Below are 18621 nucleotides of genomic sequence, written 5' to 3'. Positions count from 1 at the left end.
TGAGAAAGAGTTGGAGCTGCCAACACACAAGCAAGTTAGGTAAAGGAGACAGACAGGTGAGTGAGTGGCCCAGCAAGAGAGGGGGAGCTACAAGGATGGTATTACTGTGCAAATCTTACAGGTCCCCTCCCCACTTGTCATTCATTTAATCATATCCCCACAACCAGTAGAGAATCCATGGCTTTGTTGTTCCAGCTGCCTCTATGACAAACTGCCATTCAGCAGTTCAGCACAGTGCAACTACGCAAGGCAGCAATGCAATGTCAAAATGTATTTATTCAAACATACACACACTACCTTCCAAGTTCCATAAGCAACACAGCCTCCAATAGCATGTGTAAATGCATAAGTGATAATGGTACACCATATATTAATAGACTTAAAGCTCTCTACGTTCTGGAAGCCTTTACATGCTGTCTTGAAACCCCTGCATACTTGCCATGAAACCCCTCAAGTGGCCAAGGTCACCACATTCTAGAATATATTCCACACTCAGTCCACAGAGGATGATATTAAGGCCCAAAGGCTTAACCGATAGCCAGCAAACCACATGAACTGTGTGCACCTTAGAAATGCGTCTAAACATACCTCTGTGGCAGCACATGGCAGAGAAAGCTGCTTACAGCAGATGTCTTTAAGGAAAACTTTCCTGCCAATCCCAGGCTTTTCACTGAGAAACCACACGATTGCCTTCAACACGGATTTAAAACCACTCCTACATATCACCCACAGAATCTATTGTTGTATCTGTCAGTCTATCAAACCTAAAAAGGGAAGAGAGCTAAAAGCCTTTGTCCTTGATTTGGGATTCCATACATTCCCTGTCCAATAGGGACTCCCCTCCTACTCATTACTTAGTGGCATTTCAGAAGAGTATAATGATGAGGCTAGGATGCTGAATATAAATTAAATCTCTTTAAAATTCAGAAAGCTTACTGCCTCACACAAGAGGTCACAAAACTCAAAGTTACATCCAAGTACTTTGGCTACACACTGTGCGTAAATTGTCCAGTCATGGAACTGAGTTGTTCACATCAGGTACTAAGGTATGTCACTATTGTAACAAATAAACTCAAAATTCTAAAGGAAAAAAAACCCCTAAACTGGCTTAGTCCTGGAATGTGGCCATGGCAGAACAAATGAAATATTAAAAACAAAGTAAATTCAGTACATTCTAAAGAACTTTCTTTTTGCTATAGCATGCAAATTAAGCAAAGTGTTTGGAGCTAAATTTGTCTGAAAACATGTTTTATAGAACAACCTTAATTACTAAATCCAACTGATAAAGTGGCTAGCTCCAGTCATGAAAGCAGCAAAAACAGACTGCCCATAGAAGAGGTATAGTAGGTCTCTATATACTCTGAGGACAGCCCAAGTATGCAGAAAAAATAGGACTTTGCAAATTAATTACAAGAAAAATATTAATAGAACTGAATATGCTCCAGGAGCATACAGCAAATGAGTGTCAGTCAAAGAGGGAGGGTAAACCAGCATGCTTATGGAATCCTGAAGGGGAATACCTTGGGGATTGAGGGATTTCCAAATTACTCCCCTCAGACAATTCCATGTGGGCCCCCCAGCTTGTCTTTTCTATCACCAATTAGCAAGAGTTACTGTATGTCATCTCATTCCTATTCCCCATTACAAATTCTCCTCCATGTAAGCCATCCCAAAATACACTTATGTATTAAGTAACTTGTGCATAACTGCTAAATTTCTAATCTGTAGACCAGAGACTATACTATTCTATATTTTATGAAATGGGGGAAAGGAAGGCACTCAGATGCATCATTATGTTGGTGCCTCTGCTAGACAGCATATTTTCTAATTTAACTATTCTTCACCTATGCCCATTAAAGCCTTTCTTTAAAAACCCACTGTTATTATGGTTGTTGTGGGTTTTCCGGGCTGTATTGCCGTGGTCCAAGACCACGGCAATACAGCCCGGAAAACCCACAACAACCATCGTTCTCCGGCCGTGAAAGCCTTCGACAATACCACTGTTATTAAATTGATTTTTCAGACAGAAGTTATCAGGAAAAATATTTTCACATACAAGTAGAATAATTTATAAAACTTTGTTACTGTTGTTGTAAGTAAAAGCAGCAGATACACATAACTGTAAATTGTAGGGTATAACTTTATTGGTTTTGGTTGGTTATATTGCAATTCATGCCAAAATATCCAGTCATTTCAAACCTCCCAAGAACTGAGACTGTGACCCTTTCTAAGCAGTTTATTCCATTACAAAATTTCTGTTACTGTTAGGAAGCTATTCCTAACGTCAACATAAATGTATTTTGCTATAGTTTAAAATCAGTATGGGCAAGGACAAACTCTGAGGCCAGGAAAGGCAGCAGGTATTGATTTAATCTCCCCAGGAGTAATAAAAAAGAACTGCAAATGGTGGGTCCTGATATTAACAACTTTATTTACGGCAATTGATAAAACAGGTAGAATGCCAAAAGACTGGGGGGGGGGGCGGAAGCGGCAGTTATTGTTCTCATCTACAAGAGAGGCAATAAAGATTTGCCATCAAATTATAGATCAATTAGCTTACTCAACACTTTGAGCAAATTATATGCAAGGCATTTACAGTGGAAATTAAGAGACTGGACTGAACAGGAGTAGTGTCTGGCCAACAAGCAAGCGAGTTTTAGAGAAGGCTGTCCAACTATAGACCAATGCATGATCCTGGATCACTTAATTGCAAAATATTCTAACAAATCATCAGTGTCCTTATATGCAGCTTTCATTGACTTTACGTCAGCATTAGATTCCATTTCTCGAAACATACTGTGGGATAAATTAAAGGCCTCTTCTATTGATAGGCGCCTTTTATTCTTGATTCGAACCTTACATAAAAACACCACAATACGAGTAAGATGTAGCCCACAAGGCCATTTTACAGCATCAATAAAATCAGAGAAAGGAATAAAACAGGGCTGCATTTTAGCACTACTGATATTCAATTTTTACATAAACGACTTGGTGCAATGTTTAAATAGTCCAGATCATCATCCTCCAAAGCTGGCAAATAAGCATATTTCTATACTGCTTTACGCAGATGATGCAGTGCTCTTCTCGAGGACACCAGTTGGACTAAAGAGAGCACTGCGTACACTTGCTAACTATTGTCAGCAAAACCGGCTGGATATTAATTATGATAAAACCAAAATAATGGCTTTGCAGAGAGACCTAAGAGATATCCATGGTATCTAAATTAGATTTGCATAGAATAGGTGCCCTGTTATAAATATTTAAGTATGTTCATACAGGATAACAGAAGGAAAAATTCACATATAAAATATGTTTCTTCTAATGCACAAAAGAGTGCTGGAGTGATATAAAAATTTTATTGGTCCAAAGGGGGCCGTAATGCGGAAGCAGCCACTAGATTATTTTCAAGTAAATCTCTCATGCAGATGTTATATGGAGCTCTGCTTAGTATTACAGCGGACATTGATGGAAAGAACACAGCCCGAATTCCTAAGACCAGTACTTCAAACACCAAATAATGTGTCAAATGCAGCTGTAATAGTGGAACTTAGAATGGTAACAGTGGAAGCTAGACTATGGACTGCAGTTATTCTATGTTGGTTAAAACTGGCTTCTACCATAAATGGCCTTGCATGTCTAATTCTGAAGGATATCTTTGTTTCTTCCGGGTTGCGATTGTTGAGGAGCAAATTAGGTTATTATGGTTTTCCCCAACAGTATCTATTGACCATGAAAATGGCACAGGCTAAGGTTCTGATCAACAAAGAATCCTGGATGCGGAAAGGCAACATGACCTGACTAAAGTTAAGAACAATTTATTGGAGAGATCTATCATGAATAAGGTTTCACCAATGCCTTATATAAACATCTTAGAGAATCCTGATTATAGGAGAGCTTTTACTCTATTATAGTATGATGTCTTATCCTCTGCTGTCCTGGAAGGTAAATATAAGAAGATACCTCATGAAAAATGTCTATGCCCATGCGGAGATGGGAGCATTGAGTCCTTATTGCATGTCATCTTCGACTGTAAAATATATGAACATAATAGAAACATTTATATTAACTCTATAATTGATAGTCTGCCAGGGAAAGACAGAAAGAATTATATTATAATAATGTTAGCAGACAGGAATAGGGAAATTTAAAGTGACAAAGTATGGCTGGATGGTCATTAATAGGCTAAATACGTTGCACCCTAGATAAGTACTGATATAATTTGATAATATAAGGTAATTGGAATTCTATGCACTTTATATTATAAAAATTATAGTGAAGTACAATTTTGTTGACAGTCTGGATATATTTTAAGTATATATTGTAGACTAAATAATTATGCTTTTAGGATTAATTAACTATGCTTTTAAGATTGATTTATTAAGTAAGTAGGTAATTGCTGAAATATGTAGCCTTATGATGTTTGTTTTTATATGGCATGTGCCCCGCTGATGTTCAATCATTTGTAATTTTGAATTGGTATCAAGAACTAAGTGCACAGTTCTATCCCATGCAATCCCCAGTGCTTAGACTGTAACTCTGCATAGGATTACACTATAAACATAATTGCTTATAAAGGTCTCTCAAGGCTCATATTTTTGTAAGCATAGTGTTACATGTCAGGTTTCTTATTCTGTGAAATACAGATTAAACTATCAAAGTCACAACAATTTGCATATACCATCCCATATAAGTAAGATAAATCGTATATTTTCCCACTCTGAATATTTATTCAATTCAGTAATGCATTTATGTTGGAAATCAAAATTATAATAAACAAATATGAGTCTGTGTACCTTAGTATAATACCAAGTCTCATACTTACATTCACACTGTATGACATCTAAGTTAAACTGCTGAATGGCTCCCATGCTTATTTGTTTTAAGTCATTATCCAACAGCATCTGCATCAGGGAGGTTGACAAATGCTGGCAAGCGGACATACAAGCTGTTTGTGCCACTTTCCCCTATTAAAAAAGATAACAAGAATAAGCAAGCACACAGGACCAAAATGGATAATTATCGTCTACATTTAGTTCAAGACAAAAACAGTTTTAATGTTCCTATTTTAGAGTTAAACAGTTCTGTTTCAAAACAGCAACTTACTTTAATAGGACAATCTTAAACAGTGACAGCCTTCTAAATCCATTAAAATGTAATGGGCTTAGAAGGCCGTGATTCTATTTAGCTTTGCATTATTAGAATGTTAAACCAATACTCAAACACTTTCAGACAGAATAAATGCAAAAGATATCATAAGTAATTGTTCTTTGTAATATTTGTGAATATGGTGCAAGCACAATCAAAACTGACATGTTACATACTTCAACATCACACAGCAGAACACATGCTTATGGTTATCAACAACATGGACATTCTAAAACACTACAACATTCCACCTTGAATTCTGAAATGGTCCTGCCACTCTTGGCACCTTCATTTGTATCTATAAACTTCTCCAACATCTGAGAAAACAACTCTAAAAATCACATTTTCCAAGTTATATGCAGCCCTCTGCTGTTCAAAATGCATGCCCTCTGCATGCATGTCAATGACTACATTTTCCACTAAAGAAGGTAGCCTGGACTCTTGAAAGCTTATACCCTAAAAATCTTGTTGGTCTCTCAATGCCAGTAGACTCAAATCCTACTGTTCTACATTTTCACTGTAGTACTTTATACAGTATAATTCATAATAGCTACCATTATCAATGATTACGAAAAACAAATCAGAGCTAGCTATGAACATGCTAACATGCCATCCTGGGAAGTGACTGCACATTTACCCAGAAGTAAGCCCCATCACGTTCAGTGGGGTTTAATCCAAGTTAGAGTCCATACGACTGATATCTTAGGATCACAGCTTAACTCAGTTTGAAGGAGAGTTTTCTTCTGTAGCCAAATATGATGTTTTCCTAACAAGTTAGGTTGCAACTTGCTATCATTTCAGAAGTTGAAACATATCAGAAAAAAGATGTTGCCATTAGACAAAGCTAATGCACGAGTTAAAGTACTACAGCTGTTTTATTTAGAAATAACATGTCAGTGGTATTGTATATTATTTGATATAGTAAATATTAAACTTCAAAAGGAGAGAAAAGAAAGTTCTCAGCAAAACACTTAAAGATTTCATGGCCTGCACATACAGATAATGCTATTCATCGCATAGGAAAACTGCTCTGAAGTCGGTGGGCAGTTTTTGCAGGCAACATACTGAGCCCTTACTTGTGTTCAGCTAAACCAAAATACATTCAACAGGCAGTGGTATGAATTTCCTCCTGGTTTCCCGCCCTGATTTTCTATATCTACTTTGCATGTTGCAATATGTTTACATTTATGATAGTAACTTCTGTAGACCCATCCTATCAATGGGTATCCTTTAACAGAGATTTAAAAACTGAATTACGTTCTGAAGCTAATGAATTTGACAGGAACAGACCAACTGTCAACAAATAATGCACGAAACAAAGCACAATCAGCATGCCTAAATGTCTCCCGAACCCAGTGGTAATTAATTACACTGGGAGACATGCAATGCTATTCCCCAAACAGAACAATATCAATATGAATGGGGAAAAGAAAAAAAAAGAGGGGAGGAGGAGGAGGGAAGGGAGAACAAATCAATTAACTTAATTCAATTATGATGTAGCAGATTTGAGACAGTTAATGGAAATGCCATTTTGATTTAATGGAACAACTGCATTGTAGTTTAATGTAGCGCTTCATCAAATCAGCTCCGTGTCCTATTTTTTGTGCCACTGTGATGTAACAACTAACAGTAAGCAGATCAAGTTATCAAGATCAAAATATTTTAACATCCAATTAAATCCCACATGGAAACATGTTGTAGACGGCACTGCTATACAATATTCCATTTCACCTTTCTCACAAAACCTATGTATTCAGTTGTTTAAAACTGGCATATGAATAGTACTGGAGCACAAGGTAATGATTACAATATGAAAGTGAATGCTATGGCTTCTTTTGTTAGCTTTCATTCACATACATTATATGCTTGTTATAAGTAATGTATAAATGCCACCCTAAAAATTAATACAACTGCTTTCAACTATGCACTTGGACTACAGGCTTATTGCTCTCAGGGCACAGTCAAACAAACGCAAAAGGAGAGGAAAGAAGCATCTTAGAACTGTTTAAAGTCTCTGGGTTTACATTTCAGAGCAAGTCAAAGAAGCAAGTCTGAGCTTTAAGTGCCACTGAATTTGTTTTCCCACTTTACCAAAATCTTTTCAAAGATGTATTTGCTTTCCAAGTTGAAACCAACAAACCAGATACGTGTTTAATGTGATACTAATTCAAATTCATATTCATCAACAAGGCACTTTTCTCTATAGAATGCGGCATTTAAACTTTTTAACCATTATTTTCTTTTTCTTTTAAATACATTTTTTCAAGGAAGTATAAGAACATAAACATTATCAGTTAAAATTCTGAATTAAAATCATTCAACTGTTTCCAAAGTCCTCTTTAATTTTCAGCACCAGAATACTATTTAATATAACTACATCAATTAAACATATTTAACCAGGGGAAAATACAGTTCCATTTCATTCCTCTACAGTACCCTGCAGTTACTAACACTTTCATCTTTGTTCCTCCAAATTAAATGCATCCATCCAATACACATATTTTTTTAATTCCAACCTATAAAGCTCAGGCAATAAGGATTCCTTTATATATATATAAAAAGGAACACCTGCTAGAAGCATATACATTTTTACCCACCCTTTCACATTTGCTGAAATACAAGTTTGTAAAAAGAGAAAACCCTTAGACAAACTTCTTATATTTCAAAGGGGTTTGTAAAAGAGAATCTGCTGACATGTTAAATCCTTTCTGTAGTATCCAAAAGCTTTTCTCTTAAGAACAATTGCTGTAAAGAGACGTTTGGCTCCTAGGAAATTCCCAAAGGGTCAGCCATATGCATCCTTCCATGGCACCTTCACGGCGCAGCTTTCTAGAACCATGCTAGCTGTCTCAAAAGCAGCTTTCATCATTCACTAGAGTGTCAGTCAATATGATTTATGGACTGCATTCAACAAAGTCAAAGCATATAGAATGAGAAATATGACTACAATCTGCTAATTTGTTTTGTATTGAGCCACTTAAGAGTCAAAGACCTGATGTCAGACTGAGACCAGCAACACAATTAACCAGCCGGTGACAGATTCATCCATCCTCCCTGCCAGGCAGTGCCAATCAAGGACAGCATGAGACGGCATTTGGAAGAATCAGTAAGAAACCCTTTTCTCTAAGTAGCCTACGTGGGTTTTTGATTGACAGCATCTGAATATCGCTTGCAGAGCACTACCGCCTTTTATCCAATCCTTCCTCACTGCAAGCTGTGAAATACGGCTTTTGCTGCCAATCACAGGAACAATAAGACAATCCCCCATGCAAACAGGAAACAACAAAAGTTGTCTGTTCAATTCAGAAGTCTAGTTTCATAATTAAACAATATTGAAGCATAAATTAAATAGATTTTATTTCAATACGTTACACTAAAACTTAATTCAAACACATCTACTTTGCTATGCTGACAGGTACCCAAAAGAATTAAACTTAGTTTGATCAACAGCTCTAAATTTCATCTTTCCATTAAAAAAAGAAACAGAATGATCATCAGCTGTGCTTTATGATGACTGATTAAAACATACAAGCTCAGTTTGCACACTGAAAATATTTGCAATGCTTCCTTCAGGCCTTTTTTCTAGAGACAATTAAGATTTTCAGACTGACATCCAATTTCAAAGTAACATTCAGTTTCCAGCTGCCTTGAGGGCACTGATTGGGCAGAAAGGTGGGATATAAATTTTGTGAATAAATAAAATAAAATTTTACAAACTATTTTGTCAGTATATAGTTATAAGGGCATAATATGAATCAACCAATCATAGACATATATGCTGGCTCACACACTTAGATGCTGGATTGTAATATTGAGAAAAAAGCTTTATTTCCACAAGAATTTCTTATGATTAATGAATATGGTGGCTCTTAGAAAGGCTTTGTTTCCAGCCACAAACTTTCTTCCCACAAAAATCTCATTTACCAACTATATATTTCATTTAATGCTTGAGAAAGATTTTTTTTAAATGTCTGAAGTATTTTTGACCAATTCTGAACAAATTTTTGAAATGTTCCAAACATAGAAAGTCAGTATGTGTAGCAGTTAGTGTCAGACTACAATCTGACTGAATACGGGGTTCAACCCCCCACTGTGTCATGGAACCTCACTGGTGAGCCAGTAACACACTCTCAGCCTAACCTACCTCACAATGTTGTGGGGATAACATGGAGCACAGGAGAATTATGTTAGCCAATTTGGGTCCCCACTGTGGAAAAAAGCGCAATATAAATAAATGTCCTGTATTCGGTAAGAATAGGATTACATGGGAACTGGAGATTATAGGTGTCTTTCCCTCAGCTTCTTCCATCATTATAAAACTGTTGTTACCTCAATCTGTGATATGTTTATTTCTGAAGAACACCAGGGTGAGAGCAAAAATATGTATCAAATCCTCAGAAGAACCAGCCAGCACAAAACCAAAAGGCCAAGAAGAACTACACAACTCTCAAAAGGTAAACTGGCTTTAACTTCAAGATGAGAAACTGGATAAGAAGTCAGAAGATCAATCTCTAACTCTGGCATACAAGTTTCTTCTTTTTCCTCAGTGGAGAGAATCTAACAATACATTGGATCCTATGGTTCCCTTACCACTAACCAAGAAGAACCTTTTGAAGAGGAAGTCCTTCCTCCAATGGTAGGAATCTTTCTATAAAAAAAAAATCCTAATTCAGCCAAAGGGCTAACCCTATGTTTCCTCCCTTTTTGCTATAAAGGTATTATAAAGTGCATTTCCACACATACATCTAATCCCCATTGCCAAGGAAAAGGAGCCTTGTGAAGCTCAGTACATCAGAAGCTGTCATAGTGACACCCTTTTAGTTATATATATTCCACATGTAAGTTCTGGGACAGATAGCTGCCAGAGACTCTGTTCCTAGGGAAGATAGTTTCAGACAAGTAGCTATGTTAGTCTGTAGAAGCAGAACTAAATTCAAGTCCGATAGCTCCTTAGAGACCAACAAAATGTTCTAGGGTATAAAGCTTTTGTGAATCACAGCTCACCGTCAGATATCTGATGCAAGTTTATACCCTGGTCTGATGCAAGTTTATACCCTGGTCTCTAAGGTGCTACTGGACTCTAATTTTGTCCTTACAAATGTCATTTTGCCCAACAAAAGATCATCCCACTAAAGGAACCAATTTATCATGCAAATGCCACTGAAGCGACTTCCGATTTAAATAAAAACAAGTTCAAGCACTCATGCAGCTAGTACCACATATTCATCTTCAACTAATCTGATATATCTTGTGTAATGAAGCTGCATAACTGAAAGAAGATAAGATGAAGCTTGGTCTTTGTCTTTCCTCATCTGCACTTAATCAGTCTTTCATATATGTACCTAAATACACAAGTAAGTAACTTTTTGCCAGAGAATATTTTCCTTATGTTCTCTACAAGCAGCAATGCACATACACACTTCTTTCTACTTGCTGAAAATGTCCAGGAAACCAGGTAGTGATTTAGATCCTGATAATATTTTCTATTAATAGAAGGAGCAATTACCACCGCAGGTCTCCAATTCACTGCTCATGCTGTTCCTGTGGTACCCTGTTCCATAGGAATTGCATTTTAGGGTGATCAATGGGCTGATGCGGGAGGGAAATTCTATCCTACCAATGCTTTCCATTAGCAATATCATCATTATTGGGATCCAACCTAATGATTTGTTTGATCTTTCCCCATCTTACAAATACTGTGGTATGATATGGAATTGTAAAGTAAATCTTGGGTTTCCCCAGATGCAAGGATTCAAAATACACAAATATGCTTATTTTAATCATTAAAAGAAAAAAGGACAAAAGCAGCTCCCGCAACATATTTGCACTGGGATAAAGACATATATGTGCTGCATACCGAACAATTTTATGGTACATATACTGCAAGTCTATACTGTGTCTGTGTTCATACAGTAACATTTGGATCAGCCTTTAATAACAAATGAAAGAATGAATTCAAGAATACAGATATGTCAAGTTTGATAGCCACATGGAAACCATTTTTGGACTGCCTTCACTGATGTCTGATTTGCTTCTTACTGTGTAGCAGCTTTTGGCCAGCCTTTCATTTTGCTATCCATATGTTTTGTTTCCTTGGAAAATTTGCAGAACTGAACATTTAACTTTTCCTCTTATTGTCTGTCTGTCTGTAAAGATTTATTCTCTTGCGTATGATAGATAAATTTTATTTAACTCCTCAAGTAATATATGTGCATACGTACATAGTTTAATATAACAAATAGGAACCAGTTTGACTTTCAGACAATTTTTTACATGCTGTTTTTATTGTTCTATTGAAGCACTGATTCACACAATATTCCATTGTATGAAACATTGTTATTATGTGAAAAAAAGTGTTGTGGGCAAATTAAAAATCTAAAAAGAGAGTTTTTCCAATCCAATTTTCAAAAAGTCAGCAATTCTATTTTAAAAGTAGCAATTTATTATAATGCAAATATTTGTGTTGGACCAAAGTAAACTTCTTAAAATAAGTTGATGACCTGAAAATAACTGGGGCATGAATCCTTTAAAGCAATCCATCATCTTTTTTTAAGAAATACATTTGGGTGCAGACATTCTCCTAACTTCAAAAAGTATGTTTTTGAAAGAGGCTAAGAAACTTTCACCAGCTCTTTATTCTCAGCCACTATTTGGCCATTTTAACCCTATTTCGTATGCAGATCTCATAGTTGCATTTTGACACCTGACCTCACATCCAAGAGGTCTTATGTCTTCTTTGAATGATCTCATTTCAGATGCAATGCATGCCCTATCATGTTTCTATGAGCCTTTAAAAGGTTCCTTCTGCCTTGATGTCCAAAAGACCAAGGTTAGTCTTCAACTTGGATTCTGCACGCAACAACACAATTTAGCAGTGAGTAGATCAAATCAAATAGAGGGCTTTTTAATAATTCACTCAGTACTGAAGCAATAAGCCTGCAGACAGTTCATAGTTTTAAGTTTTCCATGTGCATGCTTTTTCTAGAGCTTGCATCTACTTACCGACATAGCTGCATGGTCATTGTTGTTATTCTGAGAAGGAAACCAGTAAGGCAATCAAAACAAAACAAAACAAAAATTAAAAAGTACTGTCAACATCAAATTGCATTGGGGAAGCAGTCAGAGAAGGAAATAATTCTTTAAAAAAATAAGGAATAAGCCTACTAATAGAGTTTATTTCTATAAACCTGAGTAGTAAACATTATGTTATCATTAAAAACAAAATAATTTTTTCCATCTCATGGACATAAGGCTCTAGAGACAGTATACCAAGATAAAATCATGCAATAAAACAATCAAAATAAAAACAAATCCAATTTCCCTTAATTAAATAGAAATCTTTGATAAACTGAAATACATCTTCTGTTTAAAGTTATGAAATCAAATGGACACACATTTTAAAGGACTAACTGAATTAATTCTCCAGAATGTCACAATAACAAATGCAAAAGCCAGGACAGTAGCTTATTCTATATAAACGGTATGTCTCAAAAGACATCCTGAAAAGACTTAGTGAAGAGTTACCAGAAACGGTTTTGTATCAAATGTAATTATCATAGTAATTCCAAACGCTGAGTGGGATACAAGGTGCTGTGGGCAGTCTTCCACTCATGCATATAAGCTCCCTCCTTCTAGCAGCAGGTCTCCTCAGTCCTATTTCCTCCCCAAGATTGGAGGACCTTCCAGAATGGCTCTCCATGTTCATTCAGAGACTGCCACCAGAAAGAAATATCACTCCCTTTCTCATATGCACCTGCATATTTGTTTCACACATGTTTGGGGGCGGGGGGGAAGCTTTGGATCCTGGCTATTATCACCAACCTGTTATTTAGCTCCTTTATTGAAAAAAACTGTGGAAGTTGTTTCTATTTAAGTCACAGTAAGTGATATCTATAAAAATACTCACATTAAACTGAATAAAGAAAGAATAAAGAAAGGAAGATGTTGCCTTTTCTTTTTTCTTTTATTTTTTACACTAGAGCTCCTAGCAATTGATGACACAAACAAATAAGATACTAAACAAACATTTAGGGGAACAAAACTGAATACACAAAAGGGAATCTGCTAACAGCTAAGAGATCTTATGCCATCAAGACAACTGTCTTTGTAATAAATGCTCATACAACATAACTACATAGTTTTATGTGGGTGTTTTTTATGGTTTAGTACATCATATATACTTGATCTTCCACAACACACTAAGAAACAGAAACAGTTTTGAAGTTACATCATGTAAATGCACAGATAGTTAACAAAACGTTCACAAACAGGTGTACAAACAACATACTACATATACTGCTTCTTCTACATCATTGACTGTCTTTGACTTTTTACTTCCTTTACAAGACCCCCACCTATTTTAAAAGACACGTATGAAAAGTATGAGAAGACTCCTGACTGCCCTAAAGTGAGATTTTGCTTCATGGGTAACTAGCTCTTCTCTACAGTGTTTCCCAAACTTTTTTCCATGGAGGAACCCCTAAATGAACTTTTCTAACCCCAAGGAACCCCTACCTATGAAAACATTTACAAGACAGAAAAAGTCAATGATAAAGCTCTATTCAATTTCTGCTAAATTATTGTCAAGAAAATTTATTTATGGTTGTTGCAGATTTTCCGGGCTGTATAGTTCCGGGCATTGTAGTTCCTGACGTTTCGCCAGCAGCTGTGGCTGGCATCTTCAGAGGTGTAGCACCAAAAGACAGAGATCTCTCAGTGTCACAGTGTGGAAAAGATGTTGGCAGGATCCTGAAAAATCAGCAGTGGCTGAACATAGCCTAACTCAAACAGGACACAGTATCCTATTCCAGGACACAAAAATACTTGACACTTCCAACTACTTTGTCAGACTGCACAGGGAAGCCACTGAAATTCATAAGCATAAACACAATTTCAACAGGAAAGAAGAGACTTTAAGAATGAATAGAGCATGGTTTCCAGTCCTGAAAAACACCAGGCTAACAAAACACTCTATACCTGACAATAGCCCTGCAGAGAAGATTAGCACATCAAGCACCAATCCATATGCAAAAGAACCTCCTCAGGATACAGTGAAGCCTCCCTCCATTAACATTCCACACCCTGGGAAACTCTTACAGGATGATTCAGCCCAACCCCACCCCTCCTGAGTAGATATAAATGACCTGCCAACATCTTTTCCACACTGTGACACTGAGAGATCTCTGTCTTTTGGTGCTACACCTCCGAAGATGCCAGCCACAGCTGCTGGCGAACGTCAGGAACTACAATGCCAAGACCACGGCTATACAGCCTGGAAAATCCGCAACAACCATCGTTCTCCAGCCATGAAAGCCTTCGACAAAATTTATTTATATTTGTCATTTATAGTTTGCCTTCTCACTGCGACTCAGGGCGGACTGCACAGTGCAAGTGTGGGTAGGTAGGTAGGTAGGGGGAGAGAGAGAGAGAGAGAGAGAGAGAGAGAGAGAGAGAGAGAGAGAGGTCAGCTTACATAACCTTAATAACTGTGATATTACAAAAGGTATTTGGGATTTTTTTGCAGTATTACAAATTATTTATTTGTTTATTCCACAATCCACAATATCTCATGGAATGAGATATGTCCTGCAGAACTCTGGTTTAGAAACACTGCTCTAGACTAAGGATACAGCCAGCACACACAAAAACATGGCTGTGTGAACAACATCGACTGACTGAGTGCCTTTTTCCTTGTATCTCCTCAAGGGAAGGGGCTAGAGACTTGCTTTTCCCCCTTCTATCGACAGAAGCATGCACAAATTTTTTTTTAAAAGGGGTATGCTGTGATGCCACCAATGACAACACTTGAAAATCCTGATTATTTACAGCACGTGCAGAACAAAATAAACTGACTCCACAATTGTAAAAATGTAAAGGAATAACAGACATGTGACAGCCAGTTTGGTATAGTGGTTAAGAGCGCAGAACTCTAATCTGGAGAACTGGGTTTGATTCCCCACTCCTCCACTTGAAGCCAGCAGAGTGACCTTGGGTCAGTCACAGCTTCTAGGAGCTCTCTCAGCCCCACTCACCTCACAGGGTGTTTGTTGAGGGGATAATAATAACATACTTTGTAAACCACTCTGAGTGTCCTAAAGGGCGGTATATAAATCGAATGTTGTTGTTGAAGAACCATATCCAAACCGATACCAATGCTTGGGGATCGACTGCTAAGAAAGTCAGGACTAAACTGAGTGTGTGGAAATGCCCAAAGTCACAGCTACTCCACCAGTCAAGATTTGATAAACATTTCCCCCATTCAGTCAAGAGGCCTAGAAAGTTGCAGTTCAACTCTCAACATATTTCCTGGAAGAAAAAATGTAACTTAATTTTAAATGTGTAATTAGAACTTGGTAGCTTTAAAAGAAAACATCCTCTGAAGAGTATGTTGTGTACAGATATGGTTCCAGCAGTTTTGCTTTCTGGCAGACTTTAATGTTAAGGCCAAGCTTTCTGGTTACAACAACACCTTCCATAATTTATATACAAAGATGTCTAACTACTACTGGGCTTTCCTCTCTCCTTGATGTACATACTGCTCTAGCCAAGTCTACTCTGTAAACCAGGAGACAACAGATGGTAAATTATCCATCATACAGCACAAGACGATCACATACTTTCAGCTTTCTAGCAGGAAGATGCCTCCCTGACTTCATTCTATCCCCAGGCTACCGAGAGGAGTTTGGTTCTGTCTGCCGACGGGCCATTCCGAGTCTTGACTGCCTTCCAACCATAGGGAAGGTTGAGCTTTTTTGTGCATTAAGATAGAAACCATTATTTTACAGAAAAATGTGAAATTTCTATAATCCTAATTACTAAAAGTAAGTGCCAAAGACCCTAGGATCATCATGCCTTATCAGCAAGCTAACTGCACAGAGGGGAGAATTAACTGAATTTCCCATGTGTTCATACACTCCAATGGTGTTACTTATTTCTGCAACTGCCACTGCCAACTGCCTGGGGACTGCTAAAAGAGAGTTTGCGGTAACTGCAAGCTAGGTTTCTGGCAATATTTCCAGAAATTGTTGTGGCTCTAGGGTTGGAGGGGCCCTGATTTCCCAAAGCTATTTTCTTCTGTCTTCTCTTTTTCCTCCAATCCCAATTACTTCTAGAGATACTGGGGGGGGGGTGTCCTAATCTGTATAAATATACAAAACTGCTTCTAACACAGACCTCCTTTACCTACCCACCAAGCTCCAAAACTCCAAACTTCCCAGATGCACATGCATCAGTATCATAAATGGAATGTCATCACTTTAGAATGCAAGTTGCGGAATCACATTTTTAATGCACTGCTCAGCAGAAACCTGGGTTTTTAAAATCAGAACTGTGCAAATGACCCACATTCAGTGAGATGGATCTAGCTGTCTAGAGATGTATAGGATCCCAGAACTTTTCCTACAATCTCCTCCTCCCTCAGCAGTATCCTCATAGCCACACCCATTGGGAGGTTTCAGTGGGTAGGGTGAAGCAGGAGAAATCCCTCTCTCCTCCCTCTTTCATTAGCAAAGCTACATTGCTGGAAGAGTCAGAAAGAACAATTTGATCCCCCTGCAAACTACAACCACACAGCTATAAACTTTCCTAAGAGCTGAAAGGATTGTTGGGGTGGGCAGAGAGAAGAAAGGGAGGAAGTTCCATGACTGCCAGACTTTCTGATGATGAATTGCTGTATCCAATCCACAGCCCCTGCATGATTTACTGGGACTACAGACCTGGGAAATCTACTGCTACAAGTAGGATGTTTATAGTGCAGAATGCAGAGGCTGTATCATTTGTCATTTTGATGACTTCGGAAATCTCTCTCTAAAGGCACATATAGATTATTGCATTTTTATATAATAGAACTAATAAGTTTAACTCAGAGAACAGTGGGAAAGCATCTATAACTTGATGACTGATTCACAAGGAAAGCAGTAATCACACAGATTTGTTCTTTGCAACATTTGTAATGAAGTGGAAACATTCTTAACATTATAGAAGTCAGGTGCACAACTGCCAATAATATTGTTCATATATTTCATTATGAAGACTTCAACCAAAAATAGTAAACTGAGTTTTTTTACAGTGACTTTATGGATTCCTTAATTTATAATACAATATGATATATGCTTAGAACTCATAATGAAAATGTCCCAATCAATCATTTTTGTTGCTCTTTTCAGCACCTCTTCCAACTCTATGATATCCTTTTTTAAAGACAACCAGAACTCTTCTCAGTTGATCTCTACAAGAGCATTAAATAATGGCAACTTCATTATCAGTAACAGCAATTTTATCACCAATACCAGCAACCTTATTATCAATCTCTTTTGTAAGAATAACTAGTATAGAATAAGGCCCCCCCTTTTTTACCACCACTGCTCACCCAATCAATACTTTCATTGAGCTATCTATCATGACCACGTCAGTCAATGCCAGTTGAAATCTTATTCGTTCATATGTAAGATTAGGATTTCTCTTCCCAGAGTGAAACACTTTATATACATGGATCCTAATTTGCCACTTTGAATGTGGTATGAATATATACCGCAGATAGTGTAATTAGATACAGGGAAGGGAGATACCTTACAGTAGGATTCCTCCACAATTGTGTCAGAGTGAGGAGCAAAGAAAAAAACTAGTGTGGGGGATGGGGCACATGACACAAGAATACACTCCTAATTCTTCAGAACCATCACAGTAGAATCTGGAAAGCGCTCAGAGACAACATGCGCAGCCTTCAATTTGAATAAAAGTTGGGAGTCCTCCTAGTTCTAAGCAGGAGGACAGGGTGCCCACAACTGCACAGCTCCGAAACCTCCTGCACTGGCTATGGTTGCATATGCATCAACGTTCATTGGGGGGAAAGCATTATCTTACAGAAAACAGCTTTAGAGAACTAAACTGGTTGATCTTTTAAATCTAGCATAAATGAGAGACAGGAAATTTAAGATCCTGTTTTGTGCCACAGCACAGTATATATAATTATCTATTTTCCACAAACCTTGAAAGTATTCCTTGCTCAAATCCTTTAATGTAGTACTACCAACAGTTAATGTAAGTATTCTCACATAAGACAAGAAAACAGGCTATACAAAAAGGAATGTATCACAGAGACCAAACATAATATTTGCTTTTAAAACATCTATATTACATCTTCAATTAAGTAAAATTTAAATAGAAATCTAGAGGATTACGTGCAAAACTCTTAAGAAACCAACCAGCCAGACTGACAACAATATAAGAGACAATTCCCATACACACTTGAGTGTAAAGAAGACCTAGCCTAGGCATCAACAGGGCTTTTTTTCTGGGAAAAGGGGGGGTGAAACTCAGTGGGTTGCCCTCGGAGAAAATGGTCACACAGCTGGTGGCCCCGCCCCCTGATCTCCAGACAGAGGGGAGTTTAGATTGGCAATCTAAACTCCCCTCTATCTGGAGATCAGGGGGCGGGGCCACCAGCTGTGTGACCATTTTCAAGAGGTTCCAGAACTC

General features: G+C 37.5%; 1 protein-coding gene across 5 annotated transcripts in view; it reads right to left on the bottom strand.

The window, feature by feature from the left end:
• EXOC6 (exocyst complex component 6) overlaps positions 1-18621 on the bottom strand; it is a 123053-nt gene that overhangs the window by 36842 nt on the left and 67590 nt on the right. For 3 of the 5 annotated variants that reach the window (XM_054983534.1, XM_054983536.1, XM_054983537.1), the window contains exons 19-20: positions 12148-12177; positions 4823-4964 (exon numbers count right to left, since the gene is read on the bottom strand). In XM_054983534.1, the coding sequence (XP_054839509.1) occupies positions 4823-4964; positions 12148-12177 (172 nt within the window). The remainder of the gene's footprint in view (positions 1-4822; positions 4965-12147; positions 12178-18621) is intronic. The other 2 variants (XM_054983535.1, XM_054983538.1) reach the window with 1 other exon arrangement.

Source organism: Eublepharis macularius, chromosome 6, assembly GCF_028583425.1.
Source record: "Eublepharis macularius isolate TG4126 chromosome 6, MPM_Emac_v1.0, whole genome shotgun sequence".
Lineage (NCBI taxonomy): Eukaryota > Metazoa > Chordata > Lepidosauria > Squamata > Eublepharidae > Eublepharis > Eublepharis macularius.
This window is presented reverse-complemented; position numbering and strand designations above follow the sequence as displayed.